Raw genomic sequence first — 25,320 nt, forward strand, 5'->3', positions numbered from 1 at the left:
ACTCTTCAGAGATCAGAGAAACGACCATCATCATGGTAAGTCAAAAAGGAGTAGATTTGTTTTATACGTTCCCGAGATCTTCACGCACATGTCCTTTCTCCAGAGTCTGAACAAAACCGTAAGAGAATTCAAAATAAGGTCTCAAAGTTGGCCTAACAAAATTTTTGGTGATCATTTTGGTGTTTGAGTAATTTTCTGTATCTTTACATCTTTCTGGGGTTTTATGCTGATGACGAAACTCTCGACGAGGACAGCACACCACCCAACCTTGTTTTGGGAGCCAAGGCATCCAAAACTCAGGTATCAGGTTACCTGCCCTGGAAAGAAGCTATTTGATCAGATAACCTGTGCTAAGCTCCCTCCCCCGCCCCATCAGCTAGCAGCTTATCTGGAATGCATCTTAGAAAGACTGATGACCCTGTTGGACTCAAAGAAGCCACCCCCAAAAAAATTGTATAAAAAGATTTATTGAAATTTATCAATGACAAACAGACATAAAACTCAAAAGTTTGGCTCTTCTGAGGGGTAGGAGAGAAACCGGTGCAGATGTTCTTTTATACAGATGAAACACGGGCTAGGAAATCACACGTCACTTCTAAAGCAATCCAGAAGAGGGACATGAAAGCAAACCTGTACATTCACCAGGAATTTGCAGTCATTTCAGATTTCCACTAGGTAAGAAAATACAATTTTGCGTTAGTTTTTCCGTGCTCGGGTGTATGAAAAAAAAACCCAGCCGACATGCAGCAGCGTCTCCTGTGCTCAGGTCTGTAAAAATGGTCTAAGCACAGAAGTACACGTGGAGGAATTGTCTTGTCATTTTCATAAAACAAAGCGTTCTAATATTTTACAGAACAAGATAGGACACGGTTTTTTTTTGTTGTTTTGTTTTTTAAATCTTTTAAAGAGGTTGACGTTTGAGGGTTTGCTTCTTCTCTTTTAATTAGAATTACCAACTCCATTTTACTAACTCCTAAGCCTGCTGTTTTCAGCTCTCCAGCTCCTAACTCTGAAGAGTGACCTCAGAGTCTTCTTCGGAGAGCAAAGCCCACCACCATCTGTGAAGGAGGAAAGAAATGAGAGACGGGGAATGTCCCCCAACCAGTGCCAAAATACGCCTTTCGGTTGCTATTTACAAACCAGGGCGTTGGATGCCTCTAGAAGGCCCAAGAAATGCAGGAATCACGGGAACCCGAATAAGAGGTAAGATGCCGGCTGGTGCTCAGGCCCTCCCGGGCTTTTAAGAAACCAAAAACGGAGGCCAGCCATGACCTTCCAACCGATTCCAGAGACTCGGGAAATACCAGGAAGTGTGAGAGCCCTCCAAACCGTCCTCTTTGAGAGTAAGGAACAAATGTTTACTCGGTGTGTACTCAGCTATCGCATTTACAGGGACAAAACCAGACACAAAGAAAAAGTAGGGGAAAAAAAATAAAGAGTGGCAGTAAAAATAGTATTTTATTCCACCCCCTCCCGCCCTCCCTCCCCCCCAACAACCCCCAGTACACTTTTCCCCTCTCGTTCCCACAGCAACGTTACAATCAGAAAAAAATAAGTTTCGGGGGGCGGGATTTCGGGGGGGGGGGTAATGGGTAAAAACAGTCAAATCACAATAGGAATTTTTCAAAATAGGTTATTCCACTTAGTCGTCGTCTTCTCCCTCATCTTCAGGTTCTCGTTTTCGCTTCTGACCCCTTTCTTCTTCTGGAAGAGGAAGGAAAAGGCATTTAGGTTAAAACACTGATCCTGCCCCTGACTCAACCCACCTGCCAGGAAGCCAGGGGACCACAAATCTGGGAAGCTTTGCCGCCCCTGGCAAATCTGAGACGGGGAATCTGCCAAGACAGGGAGGCCCCAGGAGCCTCAGACGGTTGGGTCCTCTGGGCCTTTGCCGTCTACTCTGCCAAATGAGGGGGCCAGGCCGCTACCCGCCGAGAGTAAAAATGCTGCCATACCACCAACTTCTTCTTCGTCTTCCTCATCATCTACTTCCCCGTCGTTATAACCCTCTTCATCCTCCTAGGAAAGAAGATGGATGGCGGACATTAGGGGTGCCTCCTTCCCAGGGACATGCTGAGGAAGGCACTTCCCTGGACCATGGGAGAAAAAAGTGGAGGCTGCCCCTGCCTCTCAGAGCCCCACAAGAACCTGTAACCTCAGGATGGATCCAGAGCAGAGGTCCCCTTGCCTCAAGGAGCCCATTAAGAATCTGACAAAGCCCGGAACCCCTTGTCCAGAAAATACCCACACTACACATAGGAGCTGTAAACCCAGGCTCAGAATTTCTGACCCCGAGTCCCTGTAACTCAGGCACGCCTTCCTGAGTGTGTGCTCTCCAGAGAAAAAGCTCCCCACGCCAACTCGGTCCTGCAAAGCCAGCCAGCTTTTCGTTTGGCTTCAGAACAGTTCTGCCTTCGAGGGAAGACCCCAGTTTTAGCAAATCCAGATTCCGTGGGCAAGCTCAACCTTGCCCTACCCAGCCCGTCTACCACTCTGCACACGTGGATCCCTTGGAGGGGGGAGTAAAGGCCCCCTAAGGATAGCATTCCCAGCTCCTTCAGAGTCGGCAAGGTGTATGAACTCATTCTCAATACAGGACCGCTGCCTTAAGCTGTTCCTGCAGTCGCCTGCTAGTTGAATGTCTGCAGGCCAAACACCATTCCTAAAGCATAAGGCAACCTGTTGTTTAAAAAGAACTTGGTGGGGGCGCCTGAGTGGCTCAGTGGGTTAAAGCCTCTGCCTTCAGCTCAGGTCATGATCCCAGAGTCCTGGGATCAAGCCCCGCATCGGGCTCTCTGCTTGGTGGGGAGCCCCCACCAACCTCTGCCTGCCTCTCTGCCTACTTGTGATCTCTGTCAAATAAATAAATAAAATAAAATAAAATCTTTTTTTTTTTTTAAAGATTTTATTTATTTATTTGAGAGACTGAGATCACAAGTAGGCAGAGAGGCAGGCAGAGAAAAAGGGGGAAGCAGGCTCCCCACCAAGCAGAGAGCCTGATGTGGGGCTTGATCCCAGGACCCTGCTATCATGACCTGAGCTGAAGGCAAAGGCTTTAACCCACTGAGCCACCCAGACACCCAGTAAAATAAAATCTTAAAAAAAAAAAAAAAAAAAGAACGTGGTGATAGACTTCTTTTTGTCAAGGGAATTACCCTTTTATAATGTCACCAAATAGTTCTTTAATCAGTCTGTTTGCTAAGACTTTTTTTTTTGGGGGGGTCTGTGTATAAGCTCTCCTTCGCTGGAAACTGGGACTCTGCAGATGGTCAATGAGATTACCAAAAAAAAACAAAACAAAATAAAACAAAAAAAACATACCAAAAACAAAAGAAAACCAAAAAATCCCCAACACCCCACCCCCAAAGAAACCCCTGCACACTGTGTCTCCTGTGACAGGAAGTGCAAGATGAGAAATCCATTAGCCAACCAGACCTACTGCCCTGTCCTGGGGGGACCTGTTTCTCTAAGTCTTTATTTTTTAAAAACGCGCAATATTCTTTAGAACTGAGCCTAGTGGCCCACACTTAGGGAGAAGGAAAACTCGGCAGCTGAACAAGACAGGAACCAGGCTAATCACAGTGGCTTTTTTCTGTTTGCCTTGACCGGACTCTCCCAAGCATGGGGGTGGGCAGAGATCCAGCCCAAGCAGGTCTGTGTGTGGCAGGCAGGTGTCTGCACTCTTAATGGATAGAGATGGCAAATCAGGGGGTGGGGAGGCGTGGGGGGGCGGGGAGTGGGGAAAGAGGCAGGTCCCTTGTCTGCGCTGTTGTCACTTTAAGCCTCTCGAGGTCTAACCTTTGTAATTAGCAAGAGCTGACTTAGAATTCCAACAAGTCATGAACATGATCTCCTAGAGGGAGACTCCAAACACCTAAACACAAGACCTAGCACACAGAACCGAGAACCCTGAAGGGTATAAAGGCCTAAAACAGCAAGTGGTCAAACACTGTTCTCGAGTTCTGGTTTACAAATTATTATATCCTCTTAAGAATTCACTGAGTTGATCCCTATTAACAACCGAGATGCAAAACAATACCTATTCGACAGATGAGGAAAGAGTCTCAGAAAGGTTAAGGAACTTATCCAGGGACGCACAGCCAGCAAGTGGCAGAGCTGGGCTCACTCCCCCACCCCCCAGACTGGGCTGTAGTAACTCTCACAGACATGCATAGGTCTTGTTAAGAAACTGGGGTGTCAGCATAAAAGCATTATTTCCACATGCGCCAGGGACCCTGGTCACTGTCATTTGGCACCCAGCAGTGTCTTACCCTACCACTGGCACAGACTACCAAGGTAGTCTTTGGTTTTCCCTAGGAGACTCTAAGGACAGAGTAAATACCTGAATTAACATACAACTGCGAAGAGGCAGTAAGTCAGGTGGAACCTGGGAGATGGTGCCCCTGCCCAGCCCCTTACCTCCTCTTCTCCACTCACGTCCTCCTCTTCTCCTTCCTCCTCCTCCTCTTCATCCTCCTCATCTTCCACTACCTGAGCATCTTCATCATACTCTTCCTCTGTGCGGCAGAAACGGGGACAGGGGAACTGGGGGTGAGCTGGTCTCCCTCACAGCACAAACCCAGGCTCGTGGGCCCGGCACAGTCTTTGGTGGGGCCCAGGACCCTCTCACACCCACCGGCGCCCACACCAGGGATGCTCCAATAGGACTCAACACATCTGGAAGTAATCCAAAAGACAAGCCCTCCCCTCCCATCTCTTACAAAAGCAGAGATCCCTTGTGGAGGCTCAGACCACAGAGCAATTACGGGATCAAAGGACCAAGTCACAGGGCTTACAGAAGCCAAGACGCTTATTCACTTGGAAAGAGCATCTACCAAACTCCTGGCTTTAAAGGTGAAAATCCGAGTCCTTGAGGGGAGAAGTGACTTGTTTAAGGTCACTCATCAAGTTAGCCACCGAGGTGGGCCTAGAAACCTGGGCCCTTCCCGTTGGGTGAACACATGTGTGAGTATCTTGCAAAACACCCCAACCTAACAAGGAAAAACAAAAAATCTTGTGTGTGGATTATGGGCGAAATGTCTCCTTTCTCATGGTTACTGTGGCCATGAAGCCCTGTAGGGAGGCCGCACTGTGTTAGCACATGGGAAGGGGACAGCAGGAGGTGGCCCTCTCTTTTCTTCCTTCCTTCCTCCCTGTAGGCCCTGCTGGCTCACACTCACCCTCACTTCACTACCAGGGTGCTCAGCACAGCCCCTGCAAGCCTCCTCCATCTCCCAACCCCTCCTCACTCCCTTACACCTGCACCCTGGAGGTCCTGTGTCCTGCAGCCACCAGGGGGCTCCACACCCTCTCCAGCTCCTGCCCTCCTCTCCATTAGGGAGACCTAGATGAATGGTACCCTCAAGCCACACCCCATCTTCCCCACTACTGGGGGGTGGGAATTGAGCCCAGGGGCATACTACAGAGACACTGTAGGATCTCATTCCAGGGGCCTCTGGAAAAAGAAGAAAAACCTGACAGTAGGGTTCAGTTAGATGCTTCTCAAGTCGTTACCATGCCATCAGGGAGACTCAGGATGCTTCTCTGCGGTTCTAGACTCCGTGAGCAAGATCAGGGACCGTGGTTAACAAAGCAGCCCCCCTTCCCTCCACAGCTGTGCAAAGGAGACCACCAGCCTGCCCCTATCCACCCCCCCAGCACCCACCGTCCTCATCCTCCTCATCGTCATCCAGGCCCTCCACGTAGCCCTCGGCGTCCGAGTCAGGGGCCTCCTTGTCGTCCCGGTCGTAGCCATCGAGATACGTGAGCTGCGGGAGGAGCTTGAACACGTTTTCTCGGTAGTCGTTCAGGTTGGTTACCTCACAATTGAAAAGGTCTAAGCTCTTGAGGTTTTCTAACTTTTTCTGCAAGCAGAAAGATGAAGTTCAACAGTGAGTTGTGGAGGACGGGGGGGGGGGCAAACAACCCAGGGAAACAGTTGGAGAAAATGGCTTTGCTCTGCCCAGCCTAGTCACTGATGGATGGATCTCAGTTCCCGCCACTGGAAAAGGCCCCCTTAGGGCCTTTAAAGCCTCATCCAATGGCAACAAAGTCTGCAAGTATGGCTTTGGCCCCATCAGTGACTGGCTTCAAATTAAGCTGTGGCTCCCCCTGAGGCTCCAGCCAAGAGCTTTGCTGCTGTCCCCATGACTGGGGAGCAAGAGGGAAACGGAAAAGGTGGCACAAACTAACAAGGTCTATTAGTAATGATGGTGAGGATGACGGCCCTTAACACAGCACACCAGGTAGCAGTGGCTCAGTTTATCCTCACAGCCCTGATAAGGCAGAAGTGATTACTAGTCCAGCAGCTCTCAAGATCTCAAGAGCAAGAAGTCATTCTCAACAGGTCAAGGGCAGGGAGGGAGTTGTGGCCTGGGCGGGGTGGGGTGGGTGGGCACAACCCCAGCATCTTCTCATCCCGCAGAGGGGAGCACAGCACATCACTCACACTGGTCACCAAGGAGAAGCTACAGAAAGGCACGTGGTCTGTGCAGGGAGAATAGGGTGTGTTTCTGTGTGCGTGCATCTGTTTGTGCCTAGGTCTGACCTTTAATGGTAACCAAATCACAATGATTTATATACACACACACTTGGTCTCCATACCCGTCTCCCCAAATACACATATACAGAACTTCAAAGATTGTCCTATGAAATCATTAAATCAGGGCTTCCAAATAGATCAAAATAGGGGGCTGCCACCTATGGTAGAAGTCTGAGCTTAACGAAGAAGGACCAGCTTCCGCCACGCTGGCCCATCAAGCTGACCCTTGAGTGTCCAGAGTGTGAGGAGTGCTCTGTGCACAAGAACCTACAAACCCAAACTGAGCGATGCCCCAACTTGTCCTAATGCGGCAAAGCTGGCAAAACAGCCTCACAACCTGGCCCTGATTCTGAGGTATGTGGCTTGCGGGACGGTTCCTACGTGTATGTTTACAGCAAATGTGCTCATTAGATGCGACATTATTTCTCTGTTTCAAGAACACTGTTAATCAATGACACAGCTGAAATCAGGGGAACACAATCCTTCAGACGCAGTAATGCAGACACTGTTGTTCTGACCCAGCCTTGCCCCTTCCTGGCGAATAAATCCATGAAATGTGAGGCAGGTTCAGCTAGTTGAAGATGAGGCCCCGGTCACCATCACACCGAGAACTGGAGACCAAGGGTCAGTCACCCTCTTCTGTGCCCCTTAGGAGAGTAAGGCCGGCATTGAGGCTCTCATCCTATACCATCCTGTGCCATCCAGGGCACCGTCTCACCATTCGAAGGTACCAGCCTCAGGCCAGCCATCGGAGGAGAAAACAAGTGGCCAAATCCAGGGACAGCAGAATTCCTGATGGTTCCGCCCTCCCCAACGAGGGACAAGGAATCATGCTCTAAGAAATGACAGCTTGGGTTTCCAAAGCTGAGCAGAAGCTGTACGAAGGAAAGCCCCAAGGTGAGGGTCAGAACCCACCCTTGCCTCCCGACCGCCACTCGGCTGTGTGACCTTGCTCAAGCCACTGAGTGTCTCTAGGCTTCCGTTTCTCTATGGACCAAGCAGAAATGAGCTCCAACTCTACCTCGTGGCCCATAACAAGAGTCAAATAAAGTAAGATACATAGGGCAGGGGGGAACGACAGAAAAACAATACTCTACAAAGGTAAAAGTAGTAGTCCCTGATACCAATCCCTCCCCCCTCCCACCCTGTGGAGGGGAAGGACCCAAATGACTCACCAGTGGCTCTATTGTGCTGAGGTCTTTAATTTTGTTGCCACTTAAATTTAGATGCGTGAGGTTCGGACACTTTTCTGCCAATACTTCCAGGCCCCCTGAGATTCTGTTATCGCTTAGTTCAAGCTAAACAGGGCAGGGAGGGGAAAAGTGCAAAGAGCTGGTAAAATGAAGGCCAAGGGCCCAGAGCCCTCGGCCCCCAGCAGACAGGCGAGGGGCAAGTCAGCGCACTTGCCCGGCTCCCCCTCAGTTCCGCTCTGCAAGCACAGAGTAACGACCCCCTCCTCCCTGCCCACACACACTCCTCACCCTATTTACCTTCTTAAGTTTGTTTAACTTTGGTAAGTTTGCGACTGAGGTGAGGCCTACGTTGATTGTACTTAAGAACTCCAGTTCCTCAAATTCATCTGTGAGGCCTTCGATTTTGCCTTCGATCGACCGGCAGTTGTCGAGGACAAGCTCTTTCACCTGCAAAGGGAAGGCCAGAGTGAATGGAGGGGCAGACTCGGGACTGGGGCTGGGGAGGGGGGTCAGGCCTCCTCAGGACGGGGAGACAGGTCCTTCAGTATATGACGGTGGCACCCGCTTGCCTCTCCGGGAGCAGGCCACCGCCAACACCCACCCTGGGCTTCCCACCTCTACCTGAACTGAGGGCAGGGAGGGCTGTAGTAGGGACACACTCCCGAAAGGAGCTTGGGCCGGACCACAGTGACACACTCCATAATCCCTGGTGATCATTCCAACCCCACTGCCACACTGCTTCCAAACTCCTGTTAAAAATCAGCCACCACAGTCTCCAGCTTCCCGTCAGCCCTGGCCACTCCCATGGCCCCATGGCCTCGGCCTGACCACCTCCCCAGGCCAGCTACCTTCCTTCCCATCCTCAGGCCCCACTGTCCTCCACCTCTGTGCACCTGTGACCCTCTGAGTGTGGATGGGTCCCCAGACACACATGGCCGCTTGTTCCCACCGGCTTGCCCACCAGAGCCCGCCCACCAGGTCTGGTGCTTGTCACCATGGTCACCGACTTGGCCTGGCCCAGGGTAGGGGCAGCATACTCTATTCTGCAGAGCAGCCACAGGACTTCCTGTAATGATGGACGCCTCCTGCTCTGCCCATGAAAGGAGCCACTGGCCATATGCAACATGGCTGGGGAGAATGAGGGACTGAGTTTTCATTTTCTTAATTTAAGTGTAAAAAGACACTACTTAAAAAGACACTACCATATTAGTTAGAGCCTCTCTAGGCCCTGCTCTTCACAGGGCCCTGAGAGTAGATGTGAAATCCCCCAAAGTGACAGGCTGAGGCCATCAAAGAACAAAGATCGGTCTTCAGGAAGCACCTCTGTGACCCTATGCCTTCTTTAAAACTCCCTGGAGACAATGTTGCCACCATAGTTATGTTTTCCTCGTTTCTATTCTTTCCCAAGTTTGGGTCCAAATCCTTTCTAATCATGTAGAAAGTCTGATAAAAAGCCATGTCTTGGGGTGCCTGAGTGGCTTAGTGGGTTAAATAAAGCCTCTGCCTTCCGCTCAGGTCATGATCTCAGGGTCCTGGGATTGAGCCCCGTATCAGGCTCTCTGCTCAGCAGGAAACCTGCTTCCCCCTCTCTCTCTGCCTGCCTCTCTGCCTACTTGTGATCTCTGCCTGTCAAATAAATAAATAAAAATCTTAAAAAAAAAAAAAAAAAAAAGCCATGTCTCTCTGGGTTGGTAAAAGGCAGATGTGGCTGAAGGTGATTCCAGGCTCCAGTACAGATGGGAGGGAGACAAGCTGAAAAGTAAAGAAAAGATCAAGTCTGGGGCCTGAATGACCCTGGGGAGTCAGCAAGGGAGGCCAGGGTGTCCCACCCTCCAGGCAGATGTCTGTGGTTACCCACTCCTGTCCTGCAGTCCAGCTGCTCCCTGGCCACCCAGGGCTGCCAGGCCCCATAACGGTGACTCCTCCTGGCTGCACCCAGTGCTCGACACCTGACTGCTCGCTAGAACCTTAGGGAAGCCTGCATCCAGGTGGCTGGTACGCTGCTGGCCTGGGACATCCACCCACATGTTACTTGTCTTGGATGGGTCACATGGCATCAGACAGTACAGTCTAGTTCTTCTCAATAGCAGTCCCATATGGTCCAAAGGGTCATGCCAGCCCCTCAGAGTCTTTCTTTCTCCTGGATAAGAGGACCAATTTGCTTAGACCTTCCTGCTGGGCCCAGGACGACCGCCTTGCCACAGTCCCCAGGGGGAATCTTGGGGGAATAGAGTCCGCAGTGGGCCTGCCATGCTCCTTCTCAGCCCACCTCTGTCAGCAGGCAGACCACAGGAGCTCAGGGGCACATCTGGGCTGCAGAGCCCCACAGCTGCCCTGCTTTCCGCCTCCTTGGTGCAGAGAGGTGGTAGGCTCAGCCCAGCACAACAGCACAGTTTGCCAGGAGGGGCCGAAGCCAGGCACAGGAGCTCCTTCCCAGAGCTGACCTGTTCTGGGCCCAGGCACTGGCCGCCAAGGCCCGCCTATCCCTTGGATTTAGGATGGGAGAAGTTAAGTCCTTTTCCACTCCCTCAGTCCCCAGGAGAGGCCAGATGTCTAGGTCAAGCCACCTTCTCAAGGTCACTGGCAAGAGTGGCTGGGAATAAATCCTATGAGGCCTTTTACCCCAGGGCAGGAAATCAGTGTAGAGCCAGGAAGCCTGCCCTTAGGGGAGCAGGGCAAACAGAGGGAGAGCCACTGTGCTGGGGGAGGGAAGGCCACCACCTCTGCGGCACTGGAGCCACAGGGCCCACAGGCTTCAGAAGGCACTGCGGATTCCTGAAGCTCCACCAGAGAAAGACAAATATGAGAAGGGATCCTAGCCCAGCCTCAAAGATTTCAGACGTGTGGTTTTTCCAGATGGGTCAAGGGCTTCTCCTCTTAACGGCCATAAGCCAAGGAAAAGAAGGTCTTAGAGACTGGGGGAGGTGGTGTTGGGAATTGGGGGAATTCTTCCCTGGAAGCTGGCGTCTCCTCCAGAGAGACACAATGCTGCCTGGGAATTCTACAGACAGACCCAGGGTCCCAGTCCCAACTTCCACCACCATGACCAACGGCGGGGACATTCCTCTCAAGGACAATACGTAAGCTGCTACCACTAACGTTTTTTGTGGGTTTGTTGTGTTGTTGTTTTTTTTTTTAAGATTTTATTTATTTATTTGACAGAGATCACAAGTAGGCAGAGAGGCAGGCAGAGAGAGAGGAAGGGAAGCAGGCTCCTTGCCGAGCAGGGAGCCCAACGCGGGGCTCAATCCCAGGACCCTGGGATCATGACCTGAGCCAAAGGCAGAGGCTTTAACCCACTGAGCCACCCAGGCGCCCCACCACTAACGTTTTTATTCCTAGTAAGTCAGATCTTTCCTGAGCCCTCAACAGGTACCCTTAATGTGCTTCACCTGCACCAGCTCACCTAATCCTCACCACTGCTCTCTGGGGGGGAGTTTCCCATCTCACCCCAGAACCACTGGCCCTCAAGTCCCAGGAATGGTCAGCACCAAGCTGGTCAGTGCTGGCTCCTAACTGTTTCTCAAACCTTCCCAAACAAATGTGAGGTCCAAGTTCTCTCAGAACTACCTCAACTCTCCAAGCTCCCCGACACCCTTCTTCTAAGGGTTCCACCAGCAGGATGGGGGCCAGTCCCATCAGTCCCTGCCACCGCTAAACTTCCTCCGTAACCAAAACAAACCCCAAGCCAGCCCTCATTCAGATGAGGCTTCAATCAGGGAGCAAGGATGTGGAGAGGGGTTGGGGGAGTGAGTAGGAAGAGCCCCCCCTCCCCAGCCACTTGGGCAGGCCCCCTGCTGTCTGGTCCCAGGTGGCCCTTACAGGTCAGGTACGTGGGGCCTCTGGGACCCCTACCGGTTTTTGCATTTCCTTCCTGGCAGGGGGTTTCAGCAGTGTTGGGGCAAGATCAAAAAGGTGAGAGAGGGGCAAGGCTTAGACTTGGAGGCTGCTGAGATCACCAAAAAGCCCAAACCACAGCTGCTTTGGGGAGTGACTGTCACTTTGGAGATGGCAGGTAAGCTCCCTGTGAAGTATCTGAAATGGACCAGACAAAAAACAAAAACACCAGCCCAACAGGAGGCCTAGAGTCATCCCATGCACCCCCTCCTGACCCTGGACTCCGTGGAAGGCTGCCCTTTCCTAGAGCTCTGGGACAGGCTCACATGTTTCCAAACCCGCAACCAGCCCCACACGCCTCAGACCCACTCCGAGCTCCTGCTCCAGTCCCAACCCACTTCCTCCCCGTCCGTGTGGCTCCAGACCCTTCCAAGCAAAGAGCGTATCCCTTTTACAACCAGGGTGTGTTCTGCTTAAAAAAAGAAAAAAAAAAAAAAAATTAAGGTCCACGTCCCCCTGCCAAATCCTGGGTGTGAGCTAAGTGCAAAGTTAAAATTAAACTGAAAATTTGTACTTTGGGTTTAGATTCTCTCCCAACTCCACTGGCCCTTTAAAAATATCTGAATGTGGTTCCTCTCTCTCTCCAGCCCAACCACTGGCTTCCTCCGCTGGTGTCAGAAGCTTTTCAAACACCCATGGACAGAAGTACTCGGGACTCTATGCTTCACCCCTCAGGTGTCAGCACCCCCCAGGGGTCTGTATATTCATCCTCGGCCCCAACTGAGAGGTCAGGTGGGAGGGGGGCAATGAGGCTTCCCAAGGAATCAGACTGTCCGGCTCTGGTATTTCCTGAAAAACTTGTCCCCAAAGCAAGGACACAGCAATCGCTTCTCACCAATGGGAGCGGAACCGTCCGTGATAAACACAAACACATTATTACTCTAAGGAACAACCCATTGCTTGTTTCAAAACTGTGAAATCTTGTCTTCACAGTTCTCTCAAATTCGATCATTTCCTCTCTATTCTCTACACTGCAGTCCTGGTCACGGTCATCTAAGTCACCCCAAGTCTGTTTTTGCCTCCAAATGGGGTCTCTGTGACAGCGGGGGGACAGCTGGACTACTGGAACATTCAAGTAGCCCAACTCCATCCCTGAGCTCTGAGGCTCTGGCTCCGCAGAAAGGGGAGAACGGTATCTGTTTAACCCACGAAGTGCAAACTCCAGCCTAGAAAACATGCCTCCTGGCTTCCTGCCGCTTGGGGGTGGGGGTGGGGGTGAGTCCAAGTTTTTAAACGGACCTAAGGAGGCCCTCCACTAGCCACCTCCCTACCTCCCCCAACTACAGGGCTCCCCACGTCTCACTCCTGCACCACAAATGGTGTTCAGGCCCCCCTCCCCAGGAAGCCTTCCCCCGCCCAGCTCCGAGCATCCCAGGGCACCGAGGGCAGCTGCCACATGAATCATTTAATCGTGTATTAAGCATCCGATCCTCCTAGAGGTCAGGGACTGTCCTTCCCCATAATCAGCCTAGCAGGGGGCGGACACCAGAGTAAGTGCTTAACAAACATCCCGTTACGGTGCCAGGCACAGCACTAGGTGCTGCGCAGTGAGTCAAACTGCTGTGAAACATACAGTGTAATCAGTCCCACACAGATGGGAATGAACCTGACCTCTTCTAGACAATGTGTCCCCCAGGAGGCAGGCCAACTGCGCACACTCCTCTTGACCTGACCCAGTGCTCTGTACACCGACCTCTTGCCTAGAAGCAGCCCCTGCCTCCATAAAGGGTGTACCTGTGACATTGTTATAGAGTAACATGCTGGGGACTCAGAGGCTGCTGTGAGCCACAGTTGGGGTCCTTGCCAGCAGGGGTGTGGTGCCGGCTGGGAGGAGGCTGCCTCCTCCCAGCTGCCGTCTGGTAAACAGCTACTGGAGCAGGGTGCCAGGTAGCGGGCCGGAGCAGGGGGACCGAGTGCATTCTTTAAATGCCCAGAGGCCAGGCATGCTCAAGGAAGACAGGAGGGACCCAGAAAAAAACAAGAAAGGGGATGCACTGTATCAAGTTCTGGACCAGCTATATAGTTGGCAAGACTTCGTTCAAAATGAAAATTTGAGGCCCACTGCTCAAAAACCGTTAAGAATTCCAGAGACAGCGACAGCACTGCATTAAACCCAAGGGAGGGCCCTTCGAAGCCCAGGGCCCTGTGTGACTGCACAGGTCACAGGCCCATGATCAGGGGGCCCTGATTTAAAAGGACAGCTCAGGCCTAAAACAGAGATCACTGAAGGCCAGAACCAGAAAGAAGGAAGCTCGGGCGAGAACAGCTCTTTATGTTTCCAGGACCTCCGGACGCAACGTGGAGAGGTGGACAGAAGGCAGGCTCTGGAGTCAGACAGACTGGGCTCCAGTCCACATTCTCCACTTGCTGGCTCATCTCACCTCTCCTGAGCTTCCGTTTCCTCCGATGGCAGTAATGCCCATCACCTAGAGCTGGATTACGTGAAATAACGCACTTAGAGCATCCCCTGCTTGGAAAAAGCCACTTGTCTTCTCCCGGATCCACAGCCACCTCTCCCCACTGTGTCCACAGTCACGGCACGAGAATGGGAACAAAGGGTGGTCGGCACATCTGAGCCACCAAAGTTGTCTTTCATGAAAGGCATGAAGCTTCATAACATTTTGGAGAGCGAAGATGTTACACCCAAAATACACCCCTCTTGACTTTGTATCTACACCTTGTTTTGTTTCTTTTTCCCCCAGGAGCCTCCAGCCTTGATTTTTTTTTTTCTTTCACTGAGCAAGAATTCAATAAATATGTGTAGCTTTGGTTTCAACCCTGTCAGTCCCTGACCAATTTAGTTTTCAGGTTCCAGTCTTGCACAGAAGAGGAGACTCAAATCAAATTGACCCCGTGTTTTTTTGGTGCTCATGGGTTTTAAATAGGTCAGCTTTTAAATGGGCCATCCCCTGTTGCAGATTCCATTTCTAGCTAGAAGGCCAAACTGTTTGAGTCACCAAGGCTGAGGGGAAATGAGCTTCTTCCCAAAGGTGTTCAATAGGAGCGACAGATGCTTGTGATTCTGTTGTTTCGACCCTAAAATCTCTACTTTTGCTTAACAGTCTGTGGGGCAAAACCTGCAAAAACCGGTCAGGTTCCATGAGGGGAAAGCCAGGCTCTGGGAGAAGAGTCGGACATTTTGAAAGCTGGAAAGGCCTTCGGGATCATCTAGGTCAGTGGCTTTCTGACCACAGCCCACAGTAAAAAATACATTCCTGCCTTGGCTCAGTATACCCATGTGGTGTGTACAGGCACACACACCAAAACAAAACATACCCAATCACAATGACTCTTTTCTATTACATTGCTTTTAAAACACTGGTCCAGTTTAGCCCTCTTTTTGCAGAGGAAAAGGCAAGGCCCAGAACTGGCCCTGGGCCCAGGAAACCCCGAGTGGGGTGGTCCTTCTGCTACACCATTTGCTCCGATCAAAAACCACTGTTCCCAGTGGAAGACTGTGCATCCTCCACATTGCTCACGAATTTCTGCTAACAGGAGGATATTCTGCAGCCCCTGGGGTCGCTATGACTCTGGTCTCTGCACCTTAAAGATCTTTTAAAATCGTAACTAAGGGGCAGGGCCCCCAAATTACCTTAAAACAAAACAAAACAAATCTCTCCAAGAAGAAAAGCATCTGAGTGTCTGGATTTTGTTTGTTTCCTACAATAGAGCTCGGAAGGCACGGGTGGGAGCACATGGCCGCGGGAAGTCAGTGACGCCATCCTTATTATTTTAGGGAACCGTGGAACGCAAGCCGAGGCGCGCTGCGGCGTAATTAAGCTGTCGGCCAGGCCCAGGGAACAGGCTGAGCGCCGGCGCGGGGAGGGCCCGTATTAACATAAAGCCTGTGACTGGCTCCTGCGCTGCCTGGAACCGGATTCCTCCCTCCTCCAGCGGGCGTGGGGAGGTCTTGGTTTCTGCCTGGCCGAGAAAGAGGAGCTGGTTCCCTTGCAGATGCTTCCTCCAGCCAGAAGGACAGACGCAGCTGAACTGCAGGCCGGCCCCGGCAGCTGTAGGACCCGGGCTTTGGGCTGGTCCAGTGGGCCCATTCAGCAAGTGAACTCCCAGCAGAGCTGGGGCCGCTCCCTGATGTTCCACCCTTGCTTGCCTGCCTGGACACCTCATTCCTCCCTTCCGGACCCGTCTAGAGTCTACTCCACTTCCAGACCCTGTCCGTTCCACCTCTTGGACGAAGGCCTCCCTGATCACCCAGACCCTGCCCCAGCCCTACCCGCTTTGAGCGCATGTGAAGGACGGTATTCCCAGGGCAGCAGAAAATAGGCCCAGAAGGCTGTCTAGGCCTGGGAAGTGGGGAGGAGTCATCTTGGTCTGACTTGGCTAGAGAAAGGGGGTGTAGGGGGTACGGGGAGAGGTGAGGTCTGGGAACTGGTGGAGGGCACAATCCACTGGCAATCTAGCAGGCTGCCTCTTCTCCTTGGCTGTCCCTCTGCACCTGTAGTCCCAGAGGGCGGGATGAGGCAGGAGTCTGAAGTGCAGTCCAGCGAAGGCCCTGGTCCCAGCAGGTGGGATCTAAATGGGGACCAGGAGAAAGAAAGGGGGACAAGAAGCGTGGAGGTACAGTGCCAAGGATGGTCACTGTCCAGTCTGATGACTGGGATGGCCCCTGGTTACTTTGCCAGTAACTTGTCCTATGCCTTGGGGCAGTCCCCTACTGCGCACGCTGGACAATGGAGCTTGAGTGCAGAGAGGAGGCCCCCTTCTGTGGGTCCACATACTTTTAATCCCACCTCACATCCAAACTCAGCCTCTATTCCCCAAAAGGAAGTGGGAGATTTCATGGACAGAAAGAGCCCAGAATTCATCCCTGAGGGATGCCAGGAAGGAAAATTGGGGCCCCAGGCAATTAATGAAACACAAAAATCAATCATGTAATCTCTTAAAACAAATCGGGATCACAAAAACAGCCCCCAGAGGCAAAAGGTGTTGAGTTCCAAATGCAGAAGTCTGGCATCGTCCCCTCTGATGTCTGCCATCTCCCACGGCAGCAGGGAGTAGGCAGCTCAGCCCATGGGGTCCTAGTCCCTGTTCGACAACACTGTGGTTCACAGAAAACCACACTGTCCGTGATGATCATATTAAAGAGCCATAGCTGGCCCCATGCAAAAGAAGAGCCATGAGGAGACAGAAAAGAAAGGCCTGGAAAGCAGAAAGGCAAATCCTAGCCCATCTTCCTGAAACACTGCTTTGAACATGTCCTGTCAGGTCCTGTCACTCCTGGTCCACTGCCTTTACCAGCCACGGGGACTGCAAAGCCAGAGGATTCCCAGCCTCCCAGCGACCCGGTGTGCCAGAACCAAACACCCAAGGCGGTTTGTCCCCACCCTCACCTCTCTGTCAGCCTCCCTGCCCTGCAGCCAACATGGTGACACCACCTGGCATTTCTTCCCATGTGACAGGTGACAAAGTGGTTCCCCAGACATCACTTCGTTGACTCTGCAGATGACTGGAAGTATACCCATCAGATCCCTCTCCCAGGAAAATGGCCCCTGCCCACCAGGGCCCTCTGAGAGAGCGCTGCTTGGCCACAGGGCACCTGGCAGTCCTTCTTTCTGCGGTCTCTCCTCCAAACACTGCCTTACCAAAGTCTGAGGTCTCCGTGTTTCCCTGCTGGTGCCCTGCCCACAGGGGTTGGCCTTCAGTAAACACTTGCTAAGTGGTCAAAATGGACTGGGTCACTCAAGCCAGAGCCAAGAGTGGAGCAGGGGTGGGCAATGGCTCCGAACAATCTAGATTCTAAAAGGCTAAAGAACCCCTTACTCACTTTCTGCAGCAAAGCATCCCACTAATTCCACTCTTAGGCAAATCCACAAACATGGCTTCCTGGACCCCCTGTCTGGGGTGGCTGCCTGGGGTGGCTGACTGGGGCTCCTGAAATCAGACTTGGGGATCTTTAGCCCAGCTGGGATCGCCTGTGGATAGAAGGGACTGTGTGCTGTGGAAATGCCACTGGAGTCCTCAAGTTAGCAGGGTCTGAAAAGACAGCGCAGGGTCTCTGCGGTGGGTCCCACGTGGACCTTCACAGCTACCCAGTCCCCATGGTTCCCGACATGGAACAACAGTCCACAAAACAAAAGTTAATTCACTGGCTTCCTCAGTTTCACTCCTTGGGGCTCCATGAGCTGGCACGTCAAGCCTCTGCCCAGCCCGGCCCAGCAGCACAGCCCCGAATGTGCCTCTGATGGAACTTCTAGCTGGCTCTTCCAGAGTGCTTCAGAGAAGCCAAGGACCCCATCAGCACCACTGGACCCAAATCAGCTCCTCAGGTATCTGATGAAGCTCAGTGGAAACCAACCCAGTGACTCACCCAAGGTCACACAGCTAGCCCATCATGGAAATCCAAAGTCCTTGGGCTGTTCTCCATCCTCTCTCAATTTAGGGCCCACACCCCAAAGCCTCGGGCCTCTCCAGAGTGAACTCGTTAAGGCAAGAGGAAACAAGGAAATGGGCTGTGAGGAAGAGGGCCCCAGGCCGGATCCCGGCCCTCCTCCCTCCCTCCTGCCTCCGCGCACCCCCAGCAGGGCTGGAGATACAGAGAGGGCAGAGAAAAAGGCTCAGTTGTCTCCTTCCCTGCCACCTGAACCCAAGATGACAGCGGCAGTGGCAATGACAGAAGCGAGCAAACAGCATGGCACTCAAGTCCCCCCATCCAGTCATCCATCTGAAGCCACGATGAGGGACAGACACAAAACCCAATCTCACACAAGTGCCTAAAGCTGGGGGTGCAAGTTTCTTCTATCCACAGCAAATCAGCCAAGGGTCTCACATACGAAGCAATTTAATGTCAGTTCTTTCTCCTTGAGAGAGATGGGACATGTGCAACTTGCCTAAGTCTGTAAATGACAGGCTTACGGTCAAAGTATTAGAGAGGGACGTGGGCCCAACGTCCCTATCTGTTCCATGTCTGCAGACTGGCGGGGCAGGGAGGGGAGTAGTGGCAGGAGGGTGAGGAAGGAAGGGGGAAGCGAGAGGCTGCCAGGAGAAAGGAACACGGAGGGCAGAGGGACAGACAAACCCTGAAAAACGCCATAGGCACTGAAAAAGAGAGAAGAGATGATACACATAAAGGTTCAGCACATTCTGCGGGACTTCAGAGACAGAACTTGACCAGTATTTACTGTCTTTTAAAAAACAGGGTCCGGGTTAGGTTCCTGGTCCTTTGCAGATCTACTACAGCTGCTATAATCTCAAAAATGCTAAAAGCCAAGCCAAAGACCTTACAACCTTTATGATTCTAGAGGGGTCAGGGCGGGGCCCCACCACTGAAGAGACCTACTGAGTTCTGTCTTCATCCGCAGAGCCCATTCCAGGCTGTGTGGACAGAGACAAGTCAATAAGGGACAAGGTGCCTCGGTCAGGGTCCCCAAATACTCTGCTCCAACAGGCCTAAACCTTAAATTCTGAACCTTGAAGCCGAATGTTGAGGAAGGCCCTGAGGGTGGGAAGGGCCCTTACAGCTGCAGGCACTGGGAGGACAGTCAAAGGAACTGGCAATGATGGGGGGACAGGGGCGCACGCCCGGGAAGAGAAGTCTTGTAATAAGCCATCTTTCTGCAACTATTTGAAGGAGTGTTACATGCATGCATAAGTCCAATTCTTCCAGGTTTTCTGGCACTTCAAGAACTGAGATCAGTGTGCAGGAATTGAAAGAGGCCGTTTTCAGTCCCCGTGTAAACTATAAGAGTGTTTAATGGGCACCTGGGTGGTCCAATCAGTTAAGTACTCAGGTCATGATACCCGGGTCCTGGGATGGAGCCCCGCTTCAGGCTCCTTGCTCAGCAGGGAGCCTGCTTCTCCCTCTCCCTCTGCCTGTAGCTCCCCGTTTGTGCTCTGTCAAATAAATAAATAAAATCTTAAAAAAAAAAAAAAGTTGCTGAAACACAAGAATGTAAAAAATAAATAAATAAATAAATAAGAGTGTTTAAGTCATTACAATTGTTCCCCAAAGGAATGGGCTGCTCTGAAAAATCCATGCGTGGTCTCCCTGAGTATACAAATCAGAGGGTGCTAAGTGACCGTCCGCAGAGGACTCCACACACACCTGGTGCCGAACGATTATTAAATGAATTAATATTATATGATGAAGCTCTGTAAAGAGAGAAGCCTTGGGTCTTTTTCACCTCTTAAAAAAGGCTATGATTTGCTTCTTCCCTCTTTAAAGAAGTGTTACTCGTTTAGGCCATAGGGCGATTTTACTCATTCCACAATATTTACAGAGTATCTATTCCATGCCAGAGGTTAGCGATCCAGTTGGAGATCCAGTGCTAAGCACAACGAGCCAGACCTCATGGGCTTACATCCTAGCAGGGAGCGAGACGCTAACCCAACACATGTAAGCTGTATGTAATCCACACATATACTAGACAGGAAAAAACCGGGGAGGAACTGGCAACAGTGGGAAGGGACACCACTGAAAGGGTGGCCAGGAGAGACATACCCAAGGTGAGTTTCCAGTAGGGACCTGAGGCCAAGTGAAGTCCAAGGGGAGAACTTTCTAGGTAGAGGGAAGAGCCAGGGAGGGCAGAGACCCTGAGCGGGGAGCATATGTGGCTCTTCTGGGAAAGAGCTAGGATGACAGGTGGCAGCAAGAGAATTTGTGGAAGAAGGGAAGGGAAAGAAGGGAAGTGGTGGCATGAGGATGGAGTGGGAAGAAAGCTGCTGTCATAGCCACCCTTACACACATACGGGACATCCTGCCTGGAACTAATGGTAAGGGGGTGAGCTTTCCAGGCAGTGGAGGGCGGAACTGTTGGGACCACAGCAAACGGGGGATAAGACTCAACATGTGACTGCAAGCCTGAGATTTCCACTACCCTTCCACAAAGAAAACCAGTGCAGGAGGTTTACTTAGGGCTGTGCTCACCTGGTATTTCCAGGTAGAAATGGGCCTACGCCACACATACCTCCAGGAAGTACCATGTGGCAGAATGTTCGGATTAGAAGGGTTTGGCCTCACAGAAAGCAGTGAGAGAAATCCTAGTTTGGTTCCAGGCTTGGGAACTGTGTGGCTTTGGGCAAGACTTCCTGAGACTCCATTTCCCCCTCTGTGCAATGGGTAGAATTCCTACCAATCCCACAGGCCTCTGCGGGACCAGATGAGGTGAACTGTGCAGTCCTGGAGGGCAGGAGGAGGGGTTTTAGACTCAAGTTTCTCACCCAAGACTTTGCACCCTGGAGAGCAGAGATGAGGTGCTATGTTGCTCTGACTCCCCCACACTGCCTTGCACTTAGCTCTCAATTAATGTTTGCTGAACTGAAATGCATTAAAAATAACCTGGGAAAACATTCTGCCATTTTTCTTCCTATCAAACTGCAGCACTTTGCCAGAACGCTCCAGAACAGTCTCTCTTCACTGTAATCCTCCTGTCTGGGGGAAGAACCAACTGAGTCACACCAGGGCAAGGTGTTCAGAGGACAAACTGCCAGGCATGGGGACAGGAACAAGGCCCACACCGCTGCAGAAGGCCACTTGCTCTCGGCATCACCCTGGCCTTTCTCAAACAGCCTGGGCTCATCCAGGTCCAGGCCACCAACAGAAGGGACTGCAGACCACCCTAGGACAGGGCCAGAATCTCCTGGACAAGCCTACAAAAGCCAGAGATACACCCAACATAGACAACATCGCCCTTCTACGCGAAGCCTTGCTCTAATCCAATCACCTCATTATTCAGATGAGGAGACTGAAGCCCCGATAGATAGAACAGCAGGTCCAAAGTCACTTTCACTATTTTTTTCTTTTTAATATTTTGAGTAAGTAGTAACATTCATTCTCATGACTTCAAAACCAAAAGGCATAAGATTCAGTTAATTCTCCCCCCGATCCTGCCCAGCTAACCATCCCACCCATTAAATATCCTTCCAGAGTTTGCTGACACATATACAGGCAAATTCAAAATCTTATTTTTTTCCCTTTTACCCAAAATGTGCATATTATATGCTGATCTTTGTTTTTCTTGTGAAGCTTGTGTAATACAGTTCACGAAAACCTTCCTCGTTTCTTACTTCCATCGTGTCCCATTGTGCAGATGTACCATCGTTTTCCTTAACCTGTCCCTTATTGATGAGTATTTGGGTTGTTTCCAATCTTGTGCGATATTAATGTTGCGATTTATACAAGTGGGCACATACCTCATTTTGTGTTCACCAAACTTATCAACCTTTAAGAGCTGGAATCAAATCCTACTTCTGACCTGCAGAACAGCTGTCCCAGAGCCTCAGGGTCCTACAATTTAATGGGTTCATCACTGTACCTACGTGGACAAGTCACTTCACCTCCATTCCTTCAGTAAAGGCTTAGAACCTACCAAGGCCAGGCACCACACCAGGCACTAGGGACTCAGGGATCAAGGTATCCTTGCCTTCTGCACCCAGATTGTCCAGTCTGGAGGGACAAGAAGAAGGGACTCACAGGGGCAGCTCCATGTGCCCCAAGGGCCCGTCTCCCCATGTGGTAATAGATGGCTATAGATATATCTTAGGAGTATCATTTGCCAAACACCTAACATGATCCAAGGCTTGCAGTAGGTGCTTAGGAAGGGGGAGGCCTGACTCCTGCCCCAGAAGGGGTCCAGTTAAAGGCAAAGCAGCCAAAACACCCTGCCACGCCTCTCCCACAGTCTCCACTTTGGTCTTCTTAACTAACGCTGGAGCACACTGCTACTTAAGTTTTTGGGACAGCACCTAAGCCCCTAATTGCCTTAGCCTACTTTTACTGGAAAAGGATTTGGTCTTCTCCCACTTTTCAGACCCTCTGGAGTCCTCTGAGAACCCCCAAGTATGCCTCTCCTCTGTGTGCTTAAGCCCTCGTGTTTGAAGTTATGTCAGAGCCACGAGGGGAAGGTCAAGTCAGACCCTGGCACTGATAGGCAAGGGAAGGTACGCAGGGTTGACTTGCTGGGATTTCCTTGACAATGTAAAATGATCATTTAGGGGGGAAAATAACCCGAAGGAGAAAAATCATCGAACTTCACACTTACTTCCTTTACTTTAATGTGTTCCATGTTACAATAAAATATTTTTAAAAATCCGAATTGCTGGTATCCCATGTTCACCCTCCACGGGAAAGACAAATGCAGCGGATTTTACAGAGGAAAGAAAGAAATAATATCAGGAATCTAGAACATTTTCATATTATCAGCAGCCCCAAAGTGGCTGGGAAGATGCAGGAAGTCACAGTTAAGATCCAAGGCAGCTTGAGGTCACTGACCTGGCTTTGCACCCAAGCACAGCTCCTCAGGAGGGTATGACCTTGAGCTAGTTCCTTAACTAGGTATATGAACCTCCCTTTCCTCATCTGTTAAAGTGGGAATAATCCCACTTATTTTACAGCATTTCTGCACAGATTAAATAAGAATAAATATGGTATCTGGCACATAGATACTCAACACCTAGAAACAAAATACTTGCAAAAAATATTACATATTTCTCAGTATTTAGTAAAAAAATGAAAATGCAGTGCCTTCCCTTTAGAAGCCCAAAGGAGAACAGTGGTCATCAAATTTATCCAGCCCCCATAATAATGGAAAGCCGTTTCCCTAACAGGCTAATTAATGAAGTCTTACTTCACCAGCGCTCCTTTCAACTTCATGTGGGACACCTTCTTCTAGAAGAAAACTATCAGCCAATTAAGGCTGGTCCTTGGGAGAAGAGGTGGATCAGGGCTGGTTCTGTGACCTGATTTTACTGTTTCTCCCTGAAAATAAGCCCTAGGGGCCCTCTGGTGAGTCCTACCTCACCAGCTTTGGTCAGAGGCATCAGTACGGTGTCTGTGGCCCCCAGAGAGATACCTAAACCCTCAAACCAGACTGGGAGGGCCAGATAGAATTCCAAAAGTCACAATCGCAATGGGCTCCTCAGAGAACCTGGCTCTTTCAGAAAGAACAGTGGAGATCCCACAGAGAGGGGCAGCAGGAGCCTGCAGTCACCCAAACCGGGCCATATCTCTGCCTAGGCAGGGAAAGACCAACACCAGGTGGTTAGCCCTTGCCTGGAGGGCTGACTGGTGGACATAAGATGTGTTTCAACTTTCTGCCCTCCACCCTCCAACTCACACAGCCATAAATGAGGAAATAAGTCTGCTATTGTTAATAAATGCAAACTTGCAAGTACTGATCTTTCAAAGCTTGAGTCTTGACAGGATAATAAGACATTCTGGGATGAAAAGGCAGAGAGGGTCAGCTGGCCCGGGGAAATGCCCAACACTGGTGTGAGCAGAGTACTGGCCAGTTATGTTTTGTCCCCACCTCTACCACATCATCCTTCCTATTTATCATCTCATGATTCTGCATCTTAACCGCCCTGGGCATCAGCTGGCTCCTCAGCAAGGATGACTCGTAGGTATTCCGAGATCAGATATTCTAAGGTTCTGGTTCACTGGGACCAGATGTCCACTGTAGGTTATTCAAGTGACTGCTCAAATGCCACCTCCTCGGAGAGGCCTTCCAGGCTCACACATCCCCTCGAACACAGCTTGGTCTTCTTGGGACCCAGCACAACAGGAGTCTTGCCTTTTGTTTGCCGACCATCCCCCTCTGTGGACCAGGAGCCCCACATGCACAGCACAGAGGACAAGCCTGTCTAGCGCACTGCTGTGTCCAGAATGCCCAGAGAAGACCCAGTGCACAATGGTCAACCTATGTGAAGGTGAATGACCCCTCCACAGCCTTTACTATCTGCAAAAACCACCCTCCTAACTCTGGTTACCATCAGGCACTAGCTGGCTAAGTGCTGCTTAGCGTCAGAGACATCTGTGGACTTCATAAGCTTCCCCGGGCCAGCAAAGCATCTGCCTGACACAAGTGTATTTCGCAGGACAGCGGGCACCTTGCAGACCAAGACCCAGACCTTGTCGGAGTCCATGGCTACTGGTCATACACAGAGGTGTATTTTCACTTCCATGTCAGAGCCTCCCCTGTGGCCACTCCTGGCAGTGACCACACTGGCCACTGGAACTGAGGGAAGGCTCCCAAGTGCCTACAGAGGCCAAAAGCCTGCCCTGAACCACGTATTCCTTCACTCTGAGGACAGCATTCCATTTCTGCTCCCATGACCACAGCACCTCTGCATCCCCCCAAAACAGCAGCTCCGGAAGGCCCTACTCTAGAAGCCTCCCCAGACTCACAGACCACACCTAAATGTGCAGACACACCAGCCCTCTTGACCAAGATACACAGAGGCATATCTGCAACAGAGCTGCAAATGGGGGCTAGAAGGAGCAGAACCAGTCATTATGGCGGCAGGCCAACCGCTGCAGATGGGAGGCTTGGATTCTTCCAGCCTCCCAGACACAGCTGGGGAGCTGTACCAGAGTGCACGCCTGCCTACCTTCCCCAGGCCATGCCCAGGGTGCACCCAAATCTCCCTGGGGAAAAGAAGACATGCAGAAGTGGCAGGAACGCCCTGGGTGACCAGGATGGCCAATTCCCGGCCGTCCATATGGAACAGGCTCTGCTGCCAGAACAGACAGATCCTTCCCACAGGCAGCTAGGCGGGAGGCTGGAGATGCATGACGTCATCACATAGCCTTCCCAAGGCACCCAGCTGCCAGGGAGCTGTGGAAACGCTGACCTGACCCCATGGAGAGCTGAACCACCACGCACCCCGCAGTGAGGTGCTCCGGGAAGGAGCTCAAGGGAGGGAAGCAAACTGCACTCTTCTGGCGAGTGGAGGAAG

General features: G+C 51.4%; 1 protein-coding gene across 1 annotated transcript in view; it reads right to left on the reverse strand.

The window, feature by feature from the left end:
• Positions 1-449: 449 nt before the first annotated feature.
• The window catches only part of ANP32A (acidic nuclear phosphoprotein 32 family member A), a 37,534-nt gene continuing 12,663 nt past the window's right edge, over positions 450-25,320 (reverse strand). The window contains exons 2-7 of the mRNA XM_004758605.3: positions 8,032-8,181; positions 7,717-7,839; positions 5,666-5,864; positions 4,420-4,517; positions 1,956-2,019; positions 450-1,704 (exon numbers count right to left, since the gene is read on the reverse strand). Coding sequence (XP_004758662.1) covers positions 1,643-1,704; positions 1,956-2,019; positions 4,420-4,517; positions 5,666-5,864; positions 7,717-7,839; positions 8,032-8,181 — 696 coding nt within the window. The 3' untranslated portion in view covers positions 450-1,642. The remainder of the gene's footprint in view (positions 1,705-1,955; positions 2,020-4,419; positions 4,518-5,665; positions 5,865-7,716; positions 7,840-8,031; positions 8,182-25,320) is intronic.

The sequence above is a fragment of the Mustela putorius genome, unplaced genomic scaffold, assembly GCF_011764305.1.
Source record: "Mustela putorius furo isolate JIRA1106 unplaced genomic scaffold, ASM1176430v1.1 tig00003896_pilon_pilon_pilon, whole genome shotgun sequence".
In the NCBI taxonomy this organism is placed as follows: Eukaryota; Metazoa; Chordata; class Mammalia; order Carnivora; family Mustelidae; genus Mustela; species Mustela putorius.